The sequence below is a fragment of the Juglans regia genome, chromosome 13, assembly GCF_001411555.2.
Source record: "Juglans regia cultivar Chandler chromosome 13, Walnut 2.0, whole genome shotgun sequence".
Lineage (NCBI taxonomy): Eukaryota > Viridiplantae > Streptophyta > Magnoliopsida > Fagales > Juglandaceae > Juglans > Juglans regia.
The window spans coordinates 7,668,558-7,681,791 of record NC_049913.1 but is presented as its reverse complement, the minus strand read 5'-3'; the positions used below and the strand labels follow the sequence as shown (position 1 = coordinate 7,681,791).

General features: G+C 36.7%; 3 protein-coding genes across 4 annotated transcripts in view; 1 reads left to right on the top strand and 2 right to left on the bottom strand.

The window, feature by feature from the left end:
- The window catches only part of LOC108997379 (phototropin-2-like), a 32,207-nt gene extending 26,561 nt beyond the window's left edge, over nucleotides 1-5,646 (top strand). For both annotated transcript variants that reach the window (XM_018973610.2, XM_035684870.1), the window contains exons 21-24: nucleotides 3,611-3,723; nucleotides 4,673-4,813; nucleotides 5,001-5,119; nucleotides 5,263-5,646. In XM_018973610.2, coding sequence (XP_018829155.1) covers nucleotides 3,611-3,723; nucleotides 4,673-4,813; nucleotides 5,001-5,117 — 371 coding nt within the window. In that variant the 3' untranslated portion in view covers nucleotides 5,118-5,119; nucleotides 5,263-5,646. The remainder of the gene's footprint in view (nucleotides 1-3,610; nucleotides 3,724-4,672; nucleotides 4,814-5,000; nucleotides 5,120-5,262) is intronic.
- Nucleotides 5,647-6,208: 562 nt separating this feature from the next.
- On the bottom strand, nucleotides 6,209-8,851 carry LOC108997289 (AP-1 complex subunit sigma-1). Its single transcript, XM_018973495.2, has 7 exons — nucleotides 8,704-8,851; nucleotides 7,502-7,588; nucleotides 7,271-7,362; nucleotides 7,049-7,157; nucleotides 6,927-6,962; nucleotides 6,623-6,709; nucleotides 6,209-6,544 (listed from the first exon to the last, which is right to left on the bottom strand). Exons 1-7 carry the CDS (start codon nucleotides 8,704-8,706, stop codon nucleotides 6,473-6,475), a joined length of 486 nt encoding a protein of 161 aa, XP_018829040.1. The 5' UTR covers nucleotides 8,707-8,851; the 3' UTR covers nucleotides 6,209-6,472.
- A 1,492-nt stretch (nucleotides 8,852-10,343) lies between these two features.
- On the bottom strand, nucleotides 10,344-10,817 carry LOC108997319 (RING-H2 finger protein ATL18-like). Its single transcript, XM_018973527.1, has one exon. The coding sequence runs from the start codon at nucleotides 10,815-10,817 to the stop codon at nucleotides 10,344-10,346; it is 474 nt and encodes a 157-aa protein (XP_018829072.1).
- Between the last annotated feature and the right edge of the window lie 2,417 nt (nucleotides 10,818-13,234).

Here is a 13,234-nt window from a genome sequence, read left to right as displayed (position 1 = left end):
CTTAGTTTCTTGTATACATACAATATTCGCCTTCCACTCCCGTAGTAAGTTTTTATCCAAAGAAGCTTATTTGCCTTGTTAAGTCCTTGGACGTTCCAAGAAATAATTTTAGGCTTCATAACGATGATTCTATCCCCTTCCCTTTAGATCTCTCTATGCTTGAACTACCCTCATAGTTTAGAGACCAAGTAAGGGCTTGTTTGGATAGTGAGATGAAAATGGTTTTAGATGAGTTGAATAAAATATTGTTAGAATATTATTTTTTTATATTATTATTGTTTTGAAATTTGAAAAAGTTGAATTATTTATTATATTTTGTATGAGAATTTGGGAAAGTTGTAATGATGAGATGAGATGAGATGAGATGGGTTGAGAGTGTTTTTGTATCCAAACGGAGCCTAAGTCTCTTGAGCTCCCTTTGTTTCTTAGAACCTGATTTCTTTTGCTGAACATTTCCAACTTCAATGGCCGTGAGCAAGGCCATGAATCGCTTCTCAAAACCCTCACATTCAATTCCCACACAATGTTTGATTTCCTTCACCTTATGCAAAACCCAATTTGAGATCCTATACTGACCTGGCAAAAAGCAGTTGAGGGGAATGGGCTCCCCGACTGTGTCCGCTATCGCTTCCCTGGGTGTCCACTGGGACTCCAACACCCCCTCCTAGCCCCCGGCCCTCAATCCCCATCCGTCCCCGGCGCCTAGAACATGTTTCTGGGCCCAAAATGGCCTAGAAACAGCTGAAATTGGTCCAAAATGGCACAAGACCAGGCTCTGGGCCATTTTGGGCCCAAAAATTAACAAAAAAAAAATTCAAATAACAAAAAAAAAAAAAAAAAAATTTTACAATAATAAAAATAATATACAAATTAAGAGAAGATAAAGTACTACGTAATAAATTAGTAATAATAACTAAGCTATCACAATAATACAAATTAAGAGAAAACAATTACAAACATAAAAGGGACATTGTATTAATATTACAAATAAGTGAACCACTGAATACAACTAAGTGAGCTGTTTGACATTTGGGGTGGGTGGCCAAGGGTGGAAAGACATATAATTAGTGCTGCATGCTGTGAGATCATAAAATATGAAACATCAACAATTTAATAGGAAAATAAATTAGAATTATAACAAGAAACAAAAATTAAAATTACAAACATATTAGAAATGAAAAAATTACGAACTAAAATCTGGCTAACCAAGATGAGATGGAGATCAAGATGAGAATAAATCATTTGAATTTTGGTCCTTGGGCTTGGGATTAGGATTGAGGCTTGAGCTGCGCATACGACGGTAAGATTATAAAAGCTAAAAAAATACAAGAAAAACAATTAGATACCAAAAATTATATAAATACAAAAAATAAATAAAGGACAATATAGTTCTTTATAAATTATACAGTTCTTTATAAATACAAAAAAATTATACAGTTTCATACTTTATAGTTTTAGAGGAGTGCTTGGATGTGTAGTTCTTTATACTTTTGAACATTGGAACTTTTCAGAGTGAGAGAACAGAGAAGGGACCAGGGGAGGGGGGGCTCTTGACACCCCATACCTGAACAACGACGTTTTGGTATGGGGTGTTTTATAAAAACCCCCCAGCCATAAAACGACGCCCTTTTTTCAGATACAAAACGACGTTGTTTTATGACTAAGGGGTTTTTTTTTTTTTTTTTTTTATAATATAAATACATATATGATATGCGGGGCAGAGGCTAGGCCCCCTTTGTCCCCCTCCTTTGCTGGAGGCCCATGGGGGGTGGGGCAACAGGGTGCAGGGCCCCGCTGCCCACCCCTACCAACAGCACTCTCCCTTCTTCCTCAAAACCACTGTGACTACCATACCACTTAGAGGGGTCACTTATAGGCACCAGCATCTAAGAAGGCCCCACTGTGGCCTCAACAATACCCTCAGCTTTAGAAAACAGCACCTGTGCCACTTCAAGGTGCTGCGTTGGAGGGAAGATCACCTGGATCTCAGGTGGGGACTCACCCTTTCCATCTATCAGCCTTGTTTGTCCTTGCTTGGCCTGAGATCCGACATCCGACGGTATGACATCAGCAAGATCTAGTTATGGGTTTGTTGCCTTCGACTTCCCTTCTATCACCTCCATCGTCTGAGCTCCTACCAAAGGTTCCATGGCTAGCGTCAATTCTGTCGGGGCCTTTTTCGGCAAGGTCAGCTGCCTCCTGCTGGTGGAAGGCCCAGGGCAACCATGCCTCCACCTCTAATTCTTCACACGGGCTGAGCATTGGCTTTGGCCTTCCCTCTATTCTCCGCCACGGGCTGAGGCCCAGATGATCTACTCACAGCCAATCCATTCCTTTTTGGCGGCCCCATAAGCCGAGACCCAGCATATCAACCCAGGTACATTGGGTCCTTATTAGGTCCCGCGGGTAGAAGCCCAGAGTAATTGCCCACATTAGGCCCATAACACCTTTTTGCATCGTAGCCCAGACCCACAACTTTGTCCTCCTCAACGCAACCTATTAGAGCAGCCACTTGCTCCTGCAGAGTTGTCAGTTGAGATTGTATGTCCTTCAAGGTACTGTGCACGCCATCGCCTGCCATATCAACAACGGGCCTGCCACCACCTCCCTTCCAGTGCGCACATACTGTACCAGTGTTGTGAAGGGCCATTTCTATCCCCTTACCTTGGGTGTGTCTCACGGAGGCTTGCTTTGAGCCACCGCCAGCCACTCCACATATTTGCACATGGGGCTGCACCAGCACCGTCAACTGCACTAGAGCCTCACTATACGACATACTCTGTGTTTGGGTCCCCACCCCCGCCGGTCTTTGTGATGCTCCACTAGTGTTACTAAACATGATTTCCTCCCCCGCTAAAGCCTCCTTTAGTGCACCTGCCAACCTCCTCCAACCCATTCCCTCCATATCTTTCGACTTCTGGTATAAGTATAAAATTTCGCCTTCCACCCCCACCATACTCTACTAGCGCCATGAATCGACCATTGGCATTTGAGCACCTTTGTGCAATGAATCTCCTAGCACCCTCCCTTGATGTAGTGTAAATATCCTTCAAAGCTTTTAGCAAACCATTTCACCGATACCATCCCAAGTCTCACTTCCTTCACCATCTTCCAACTTCTCTTTGTTATGAGCAAGGAGTTTCCATCCTTTATCAATACAAAGGCTTTTGATTCTATGACTAATTTTTTCCTGAACCCCATCTACTCTACCACACCTACAGATCACTGCTCCGCTGTGAACTCACTGCTGAAACCCAGCAGACCTCACCGGAGTTTTTTTATTGTATGGAATTTTTTATTGTAGGGGGAGAGAGAGCTTCCTGATTAAATTTTAAAGGAAAGGCATTTTACATTGAAAAAAAAGGAATAAAGGCACTTTAGGATTCCCACACTCTGAAGTTACACTTTAGAAGGTTTATTGAGTCCTTAATATGGTAGAATCACACTCCATACTTTGATAGGTAAAAATATAGTGGGTGATCTACCTGGAGATATAAAGAAACTCGTTCATTTCTTTATTTTTATAACAAAATGTTTTCTGTTCCAAACATAAAAATTGTCAACATAAATTTTGTTATCAATCCTTGAAGTGAATCATGTTTAAATTCAGGTATCTTGTTGTACGAGATGCTCTATGGTCGTACACCTTTTAGGGGGAAGAACAGGCAGAAGACATTTGCCAACATATTACACAAAGACCTGACCTTTCCAAGCAGCATTGCTGTAAGTTACGAAAATTTTTAATGAGCTGTGTGTGTGTATGGAAATATTTGTTTTACTGCCCAGCTGAAGCTTTTTTTGTTTGATGATGTTGTCTAATTGAGTGGGTTAATGGTAGTCAACTTGACTTTTGGTTAAACTTGAACCTAGTTCCATCTTACACTGAAGAACAATACTTGGGATTTTCCAACAACAAAGATTCCGGATGACCTGATCGCCTACATTCTTACTGCCAAAGAAGTGGGAACACTTTTCAAAGTTATGAGAGTTTTAATATAAAAAAATTACCACAAGGTTGTATGCTGGAATTTGAGTCCAGACCTTTTTTTGTAAGCAAGCAATTCATTATTTAGAAAAAAAGTAATCTATCCATTTTCAGAAGCAAAAACTGCTAATTGCCCTGCACTTTTTCTGTTGCTGATGCTATTAATCTTGACTTTGGCTGCTGGAGAAATGTTGGTTAGAAGAGAAAGTCTCAAACTGCTCACCGTTAATTGAAAACGTGCAATTTACTTCAATCAATATTCATCTGAAAAGCCTGGATTTAAGGCTCCAGTCACTAATCTGAAAACTTTTCTGGAAAAGAAACATGAAATATACTGCACTGACAGATGAGGTTGCTCGTCATCAAAACCGTTTAAGTTTCTGCTGCAAATGGTCCATCACTTTTAGTTTTATGAAGAATAGCAATTGGAAGAATCATGGACATCATTTTCAAAGGAGTGGACTGCTATTATCTATGATAAAACTTATGCCGCTGATTCATAAGATCAATAATAAGATGTGTATGATTTCGGGGATCCACGTTCTCGATCACAAAAGCTTGTCTATCTTATGTTTTAATGTGACATAATTTATTTCTTTAATTTATGCTGGAAATGACTGGCACTAGCTTCTTTAACGACTGGATCTATCATATTAGACATGCATCATTCAATCCTTGATGTTGCAGGTAAGTCTTACAGCCAGACAGTTGATTAATGCCTTGTTGCAAAGAGACCCAGCCAACCGGTTAGGATCAAGCACCGGTGCCAATGAAATCAAAGCACACCCTTTTTTCCGTGGAATTAATTGGCCTCTGATCCGTTGCATGGTAGTCTACTTACATTTTTCATTAAAAGATAAATCTTCTCATCCTGGTTCTTGGAAATACTGATTTTGAAAGACTGCATGCTGAGGAACTAAAAGAAATGAATGTTTCAGAGGACTTGATACAAGCTAAAACATATTCTTTACCCATACAATCACTTGTCCTGATCATCAGCCTTGATTGCATGCAGAGCCCACCATCATTAGATACACCTCTTCAATGCATTGGAAAAGATCCAAACGGCAAGGAAATACGGTGGGAAGATGATGGAGTGCTTGTTCATTCTATGGACCTGGATATTTTCTGAAGGTTTGTATTAATTGTTAACGGAAATTAGATCAACATTACGCTCATCTTCTTGCTGTCTCTGCAAATATAAGCCAGAATTTGAAGTATCTTACTCCACTTCAGTGGTTACTATAATTATCATCTTTCCTGTATCAACCTTGCAGGAAGTTATTGTCTTACCTAAATTAAATCAGGGGATGTTGGAAGATGGGGGGGGCTACCTCAACTTGGAAGAAATTTCAGATCTTGGAAGGTAAGAGAAACAGCATCAGGAAGATTTGCCTTGTGATTTATTTCGGCTGTATAAAAGGGGGAAAGGGTGCATGGGAGGGAGGTATCAACGAATGAATTAGGCACTTGCGCAGCCTCTATTCAATCTTACTGGTGATTATTCCATAGAGATCCTGTATTTATCAGACTGTTAATAAGATGTTCTGAATAATCCTAAATGTGGCTCAGCATAGGGGAGCTGCCAGGTTCACCGACTTAATTCAGTTACTGAAGGGATGGCCGCCGTTAAGGCATGCCTTACCATCATTATTTTTTTATGGGTAACTTATCTTAAAAAAACAAATGCTCCCTACAATGCATTACATAAAAAGCACTCCCTCACCAGTCCAAGCTAATAGAATTTCATACACTCCTCCATATGATGAAAACTCAGCCGAGCTCAACTACTTGAATCCAGGAAGCAATACAATATTCAACAATTCCTAGCGCCTTGCCTTGTGAATATACCGCTAAAACTAATTTGTAAAGAAGCTTTTCGGGTGTTCCAGGCTTGGAGATCAAGATTTCACCAATCGATCTAACTTCAGTAACGTGATTAAGCTGGCTGTCACTAATGGAAGAGAATTTGAAAATTGGAAGAAAATGAAAATGCAGCAGTGAGGTTTGCAGCCTAGCACATAACATCTTGTTTGGATACAAAAATCATCTCATCTCATCTCACTATACAAAAATTTTCATATAAAATATAATAAATAATTTAATTTTTTTAAATCTCAAAATAATAATAATATTTTATTCAATTTTCAACTTTAATCTAAAACCATCTCATTTCATCTTACTGTTCAAACCAGCCCTAAAGATACACTTGGAGCAGTGGAATGGTATAACTTTGTTTTGATAGGTTGGAGTGGTATTAACATGTAAAGTACCTAGCAAAAAATGGCCTCACGTATCTGGCTGATGAATCAACCATACAAACATGTAATTAAGGAAAAATCAGAGCAGCAATATTTGTACAAACCTGAAAAACACATTAATAACAAACGGTGCATTCAAGAAAAAAAGAAAAAGACACTGATAACAACAATACAGGTAACACTTCAATTTCAACCGATATATCTGGCAACTACATATGCCCGTCCCCTACTTTGTAGCCTGAGCAATTATATTGCTTATTGAGCTGCGCTGCTCTTTTGCAGCCTCCACCAATGAATCCTAATAACAAACCGTAAAATGCACTCAGCAAAGCCGGAAAGTTCTCAAACAAAGGAATTAGACAACGAAAAAGAATACCTGTGCAGCTATCAACCGTGCAACTGTCTTCTTGCTAGACTCCTGAAGTTCCCCAGCAATCAGAAGTTCATCCAATATGTAATAGGCCTTCACGTTAAGTAACAAACAATGAAGCAAATGAACTTACTTTCGCAAGTAAAAATCCAAAAGAATGTGATGTTATTGTTGAGCCACATTTGGAAGGACCCCATAAAGCTTGAATTATTTACAACATGTCAACATGGCAGATAGGTGGACATAAAAACTACCCTCAAAATGCCAGGGGCATATAAAAGTTGGTCATAAAGCACACAGAGGAAAATACCTTATGGAAGTTAAAAATCAGGTCCAGCTCACAGACCTGCAATGAGTGAATAAATTTTACTAGGAGGATTATCCTTTATCAAAATCAATTTTTTATAAATGAGTCAGATTATTTTCACTAACACTGCCAAAGTATCGGTCCAGAATCTCCACATAATGATGAATTATTTCAAGGATCTCTAATTCGTTGTCTTCGTGATCAATGCACATGCAGAAATACAGACTAGCATACCTGCACACACATTATTGGAACCAGCTCATCAGCACATAACAAAGATGACAAACAATATTACACGAGAAAGAGTTTTCATTATGACAGCAAAAATGGTCATTTTCTTGCATTACCTTTTGTAAACAACTTTGTACCCTCTCCATTCAACAAAATTACAGAGCTTGGGTCCTCGGGTAAGGATCACTCCACTTAGCTCACGTAGAACCTTCACAACAAATGCAGAATAGTATAGAGATTATCTAACAGTACTCTCAGTTAGAAGTGTGCGAGAAAAAAAAAAAAAAAAAAAAAAAAAAGGAGAAAGAAAATAGCACCCCAAAGATCAAAGCCTCGATGGATGATACCTTAGTCCTTTCCTTCTGTGTATAAGGTGAATACCATTTTGTCAACCTCACTTTTCCTTGGCGGCTAATAAGAAGCACAAAGTGAATCTACAGCAAGTACAGGAACATAAACCATTATAGAAGCAGCAAACATAAAAACGCATAAACATAGAAGTTGCAGTAGAGTTAATGCATGAGATTTGATGAAAAGGAACCTATAAACGCTGTCTAAGAAGGCAATACAATCTAATGATTTTGATGTTGGAGACTATCAGAAAAGCAGTTGAGGCATGCACAGGTAGCCTATATCCTAGTAACGGGCAAGCGAGAAATGAACACAGATAGATAAATTATTCGAATAGCACCCTTTTTCTTCAATTAAGATTAGGGAATGTAGGCAAAGCAAAGCATAATCGTATTCGTACTAACAGTTTTCAAGAAGCACAAGTCATTGACTCACATTTCCTTTTTGTCAATACATAAGCCAAACCTCTTAAAATTTTTATGGATTCTTTTGAGATACAAAAGCAGAAACCTGGAAAAAGGAGCGAGCACGCTGATATTAGCATTGGCTAGGTGTCAACCTAGAAACCGTACAACTTTTAAAAGATATCAAAACCTCAGATAGTAATATGTTTGACTATATCAATTATCATGCCCCAGACCCAGCAAAACTAGAGCACACGGGTAATGACTAATGAGCTTGTAGAATTATGGTTATGACAGATCAATCCGAGGGGTGATTGACGTGGTTATTGAGCTAAAATAGCCCTTCAAATAACGAACACGCCCAAAATAGGTCATAAAACAATATCACCTTGATCAAGCGTTGTCGTTCATATCCCTAAGTAAATGGAAAAGTGATTCCAAGCATTTACCCCAATTGAGAAACACCGATCCACAATAGCCAAAGCCAACACAACAACGAAAGTTTTACGAACGAATAAAATAGCAGAAATGATTGCAAGATATTAATTTGTATATAATATATATATATATATATATATATATATATATATATATCTGTGTGTGTAAGAAGAAAATTATAGATATAAAGACCCATCGCTAATTACCACAATAGCATGAGATTTCAGAGATATATCAGGAACTCGGTACTCGCGAATAACGAACAGCAAAAGCAAGTTTCCGGATCTATTATTCATAGATCATCCAAATTAACCTAATTATTAATCGGTTCATCCAAAAAAAACATCAAATATTACCATTTCTCTGTGCGGTTGCCGGTTGGCGATCAGATCAAAAGCCACTGCCCGAAAAGCTCAAAACCCCCCACCACTGATACCAATACAAAGAGCTGCTGCTGCTTCTTTCGTCGTCGTCGTCTTCAAATGAATTCCGAACAGGCTTACGACGATGCCTCTTGGGCCGAATGCTAGACCTCTAATACGGGCTGAGCTGACAGAGACAGGATATTGGGCCTAAAATCGTAGCCCGATAAATCACTTCCGGCCCAGATTAACATATATAGTATAATATTCAAGAATTAAGTCAAACCCCAGCCCTCCCTCCCCCATAAAAAGAAATATAAAACCAGCAAGCAACACATGGAAGAAAAACAAAATGAAGTATGAATAATCCCTAGCAATATTTATTGATTTGAATAAATATTTCAAATAATATATATATTACCCAATTATATTAACATCTTTAAATTCAAGATGCACTATGATAATTTTTTTTTTTAACTTTATTCTTTGTATGTATATCCACTAAAATATTACCCATTTTTTAACATCTTTTTTTTTTTTTTTTTATATCAATTTTTTAACATCTAAGTAATGTAATTTTCTATTTTCCATTTTTTTTTCTAAAAGGATGACGATAACAATACCTTGACTACACAAAGTCAACTTCTATGGAAATTGGGGTCATGTAAAATAAAATCAACTTTAATTTCTTCCAATTGATCCATATTCGTTCTTAAATTTTGGACCTTCTCGATCACCTGTTGTTTTCACGCTGCAAATTGTTCTTGCAGATGAGCAAGCTGGGGAAAACAATATATATATATATATAGAGAGAGAGAGAGAGAGTTGCAGGCCCCAGCCAAGGGAAAATAACTACATATTTTCTTATCAATTTCCATGCCATGCATGCTCCATTTCCTTCATCCCCCCAAAAAACAAAAACCAGCTTTCTCTTCTGATCTCTTAATTTCAATTATTCCATATATACCTCTTTATTTTTATTTTTCAATCCAAAAGGGGACAAAGTGCTTTTAAGCATAGTGGAGGAGAAAGAAGTCGACGGCCGGATCGTGGACTCCATTTTAATATAATATATGCTTAGAAATTAAAAAGAAGAACCCTATAATATTTTAGATATTTACGCCTCATATTTAGCTAGATTTTCATGCAGATCAACGTTGACAAAGATGCCCTTTTTCACCTTTGATCGAGTCAATGCTCAAAAAGCTCGAACTTATGAGCTCCATCCGCATCGCAGAAGACGAAATATGTGTAAACGTTCCCAGGGAATTAGGAGGACAAAAGATCGAAAATTAATAAATCGGAATCGGAATATTAGGCGCCTAAAACCCTTAAAAGCCAGCTCCTCCCCGGATAGTGGATAGAAAGGGTCGATCCCAAAGGCAGCATCAGGTGATCTCTCGATCATTCTCAACATGCATGGCCGGCCATTAATTTAATGGAGCTAGCTAGCCCTGATCTCCATCAGTGAAAAGACAAGAAAAAAAAAAACACACGTACACATGCACACGCTCGTGTTTGTCTGAACTTCGAAGAAAACGAGTAATGAGTTTTAATGATTCTATGGGAATGCTGATGCATGCGAACTGGGGAAGAAAAGACCCCCATCTGAAAATATATCAAAATTAATTAATCTAAGAAAAAGAATCCAGGTACGAGGGGATACGTGAAATGGTACTACCCCTGCTGCAGTTTGCATGAGAATGAGCATTTACATCAGAAATGAAATACGACCTACAGAGAGGGCAGGTGAACTGGTTTTGGTCCACCCACCTTTCGATGCAGTTCATATGGAAGATATGGCCGCATCTGGACAGTTGGCTCACCACATCTTCCCTCTCGAACTCCACCAAGCAAATGGAGCATGTATCCTCCACATTCTCATTTCCTCGATTGCTGTACCTCTGCAAGTCTGTAAACCTTGTAACCGGAAGGCATAATGCCTCATGATTCAAGCTCTCCACATTCTGCTCAGACGTGCTGAAAAAGAGGAGCCCTACTATCCTTACCAGAGCTTTCTTGACTTGCACCAATGGGATCCAGAGGCAAGTATAGAACACAATGGTGGCGATGCCAAAACGAGATTGAGAAACCACAAGGCAATTCATTTTGCCCTCTATATTGTAATTTTCTCTCAGAATCTTGCTCCCAATACTCGTTTGTTTTGGGTTTACAAGTGAAAAATGATGCAAAAGGACGAGGAGAGGACGTCCCCTTATATAGCAAACAGCTAATTTGTGAGCAAGGGAATAGATTATTTGCATCAGAAATACTCTAAAGCTCTGACTTTTGGAGGTTTATGTTTCATCTCTGGTTAGTATGTGTGTTCTATATATTATTGAAGTCGTTATCAAACTTTGACATCCGCGCGGCTGCAGGGCCGGTGCCGACCCCACAACCCTCTAGCTAGTCTTCTATTAATTTAAAGAGACTTATAAAATAAAGCACCTGCCTCTGCTTCCATTAATTACCCTGCCGTAGAAAAAGGGTGGGTACGCAGCAGCCGAGTGATCATTTGATTGAGTGAAGGTATAATATAGACCAATGATTATATATTAATATTGTATTTCAAAGTCAATGGACATAAATCAAGAAAAAAACAACTACTAAGAGCATTCTCATTGAATTAGATAAAAATTAAATTTAATGAGAATTTAACTATTAGGTCATAAGATCTCTTACATTGAATTAGCTATATTCCAAATATTGGGAATATAGCTACAGTAAAGTCTAAACTAATTTCTAAATTTGGAACACACTATTCATTCATCAAATCCATTTTATATTATTTCTTTCTCTCTCCTTTTAATATCAATTATTTCTCTCTCTATTTTAAATGACAATTGAAAAAATATAATTAGAATACAATTACTAATTAATATATAATATTATGAATAGTAAAATATGATAAAATAAAATAAATTCATAATTAAAAAAATTAAAAAATTTTCAAAATTATTAATTACTCATTACTATATAATGAATAAATGGATAATCCAATTTGGAGATTTGATGTGAATAATCAAAGTTAAATTCATCTTATATTATTTTATTGTCATATAATGAAAAAATGACTATTCCAATGTAGAAATTTATGTGAATGTAATAACTAAATGCTAAATTCATCTTGCATTCATAAAAAATGTACTTTAATTTAACTAATCCAATGAGAGTGCTTTAAGAAACTACTAATTTAAAGTAAATATTTGTAATTAATTAATTGAATATATTATTCAAAATTAATTTGGTATTAAGTTTTTAGAAAAGAATAATTTTAATTGGAGATATATGTTTTATTTTAAGGTTAGTAATTTAATAATAATACAAATAGGCCGCAGCTGATCATGACACTATTAATTATCATTTAATAATAACATATATGATGGGAGAGTTGATGATGTGGTTTATAAAAGCTAAGATTCATGCTTTAAAAACAATAATATAGTATGTGTATGTGTATATATATATACACACATACACACACATATATATATATATATATATATAGATTATTTGAATCCATGACGCATGCATAGCTAAAGTTTGAAACTTTATGCGCTCAATATTTTTTTGGGATAATGATCTAATACAGAATTGACAGGGGTGGGATAGTCAGTGATGTAAGGATTAGTCCGGATTAGTGGCATTTGGATAGTGAGGTGATCTCAGATATTCTGTGAATAGTAGTAAAAAATTAATAAAAAAGTAATGATAAAATATAGTAATGTTACGTACAGTCATGGAGTGCGCAAGTACCGTGCAGTAGCTTTGAAAAAAGTGGAGTTCACTATTAAAAAATTATTTTATTTTCATGTGGATTTCGTATTTATTCATTTTTTTCAAAACGACTGCATGTCGTTTGCGTACTCACAACTGCAACTATCATTTCTCATTATCAAAGTACTCTAGAACCAAATAATAATTATCTCGTTGATTCGGACTCAAATTGATCACATCATTATGGAAGGAGACGAAAATCAAGAAAATTAACAATATATATGGTCAACCAGAGCAAAGTCAAGACTTTCAAATAATACAATGTTATCATGCCATTAGTATAGGAATTAATATAAAAACAGAGATAATAATATACTTTTAAAAAAATCAACTCCATGGAATATTACAATTAATTTCAACTAATATAATCATTTTGTTTATGTGAGCATCTACTTTATACTCTAGATGTCTTTTGTTATAATCTATGGATTTTCATGCTAATTGATCATATGATTGACTGGATAGCATGAACTATTTCAAAGTTTTATGCATGCATGCTTAAGCCAAAATTTGCAATAAATTTTCAGATTTGAAGTATATTCAGTGGCGGACCTACACAGGGGCAGGGGGGCCATGGCACCCCCAAAGTTTGAAAAAAAAATTGTATTAGTCTTTTTATGATTTAATAGGATTATATTATCTCATATTGTGTTAGTTTTCTCTCTAAAACGTTATCTTAACCTCCTCTACAAAATTATTTTGATCTTATAAATTATTTTGACTCAAAAATAGAATAAAAAATATTTTA

Coding starts and splice junctions, on each gene's coding strand:
- LOC108997289 (XM_018973495.2), bottom strand. Junction 6,963..7,048: donor TGGACCGATACTTTGGCAGT/GTTAGTGAAAAT, acceptor CACTCATTGCAG/GTCTGTGAGCTGGACCTGAT. Junction 6,545..6,622: donor CACGGTTGATAGCTGCACAG/GTATTCTTTTTC, acceptor GTTTGTTATTAG/GATTCATTGGTGGAGGCTGC.
- LOC108997319 (XM_018973527.1), bottom strand. CDS start 10,817: ATGAATTGCCTTGTGGTTTCTCAATCTCGTTTTGGCATCGCCACCATT.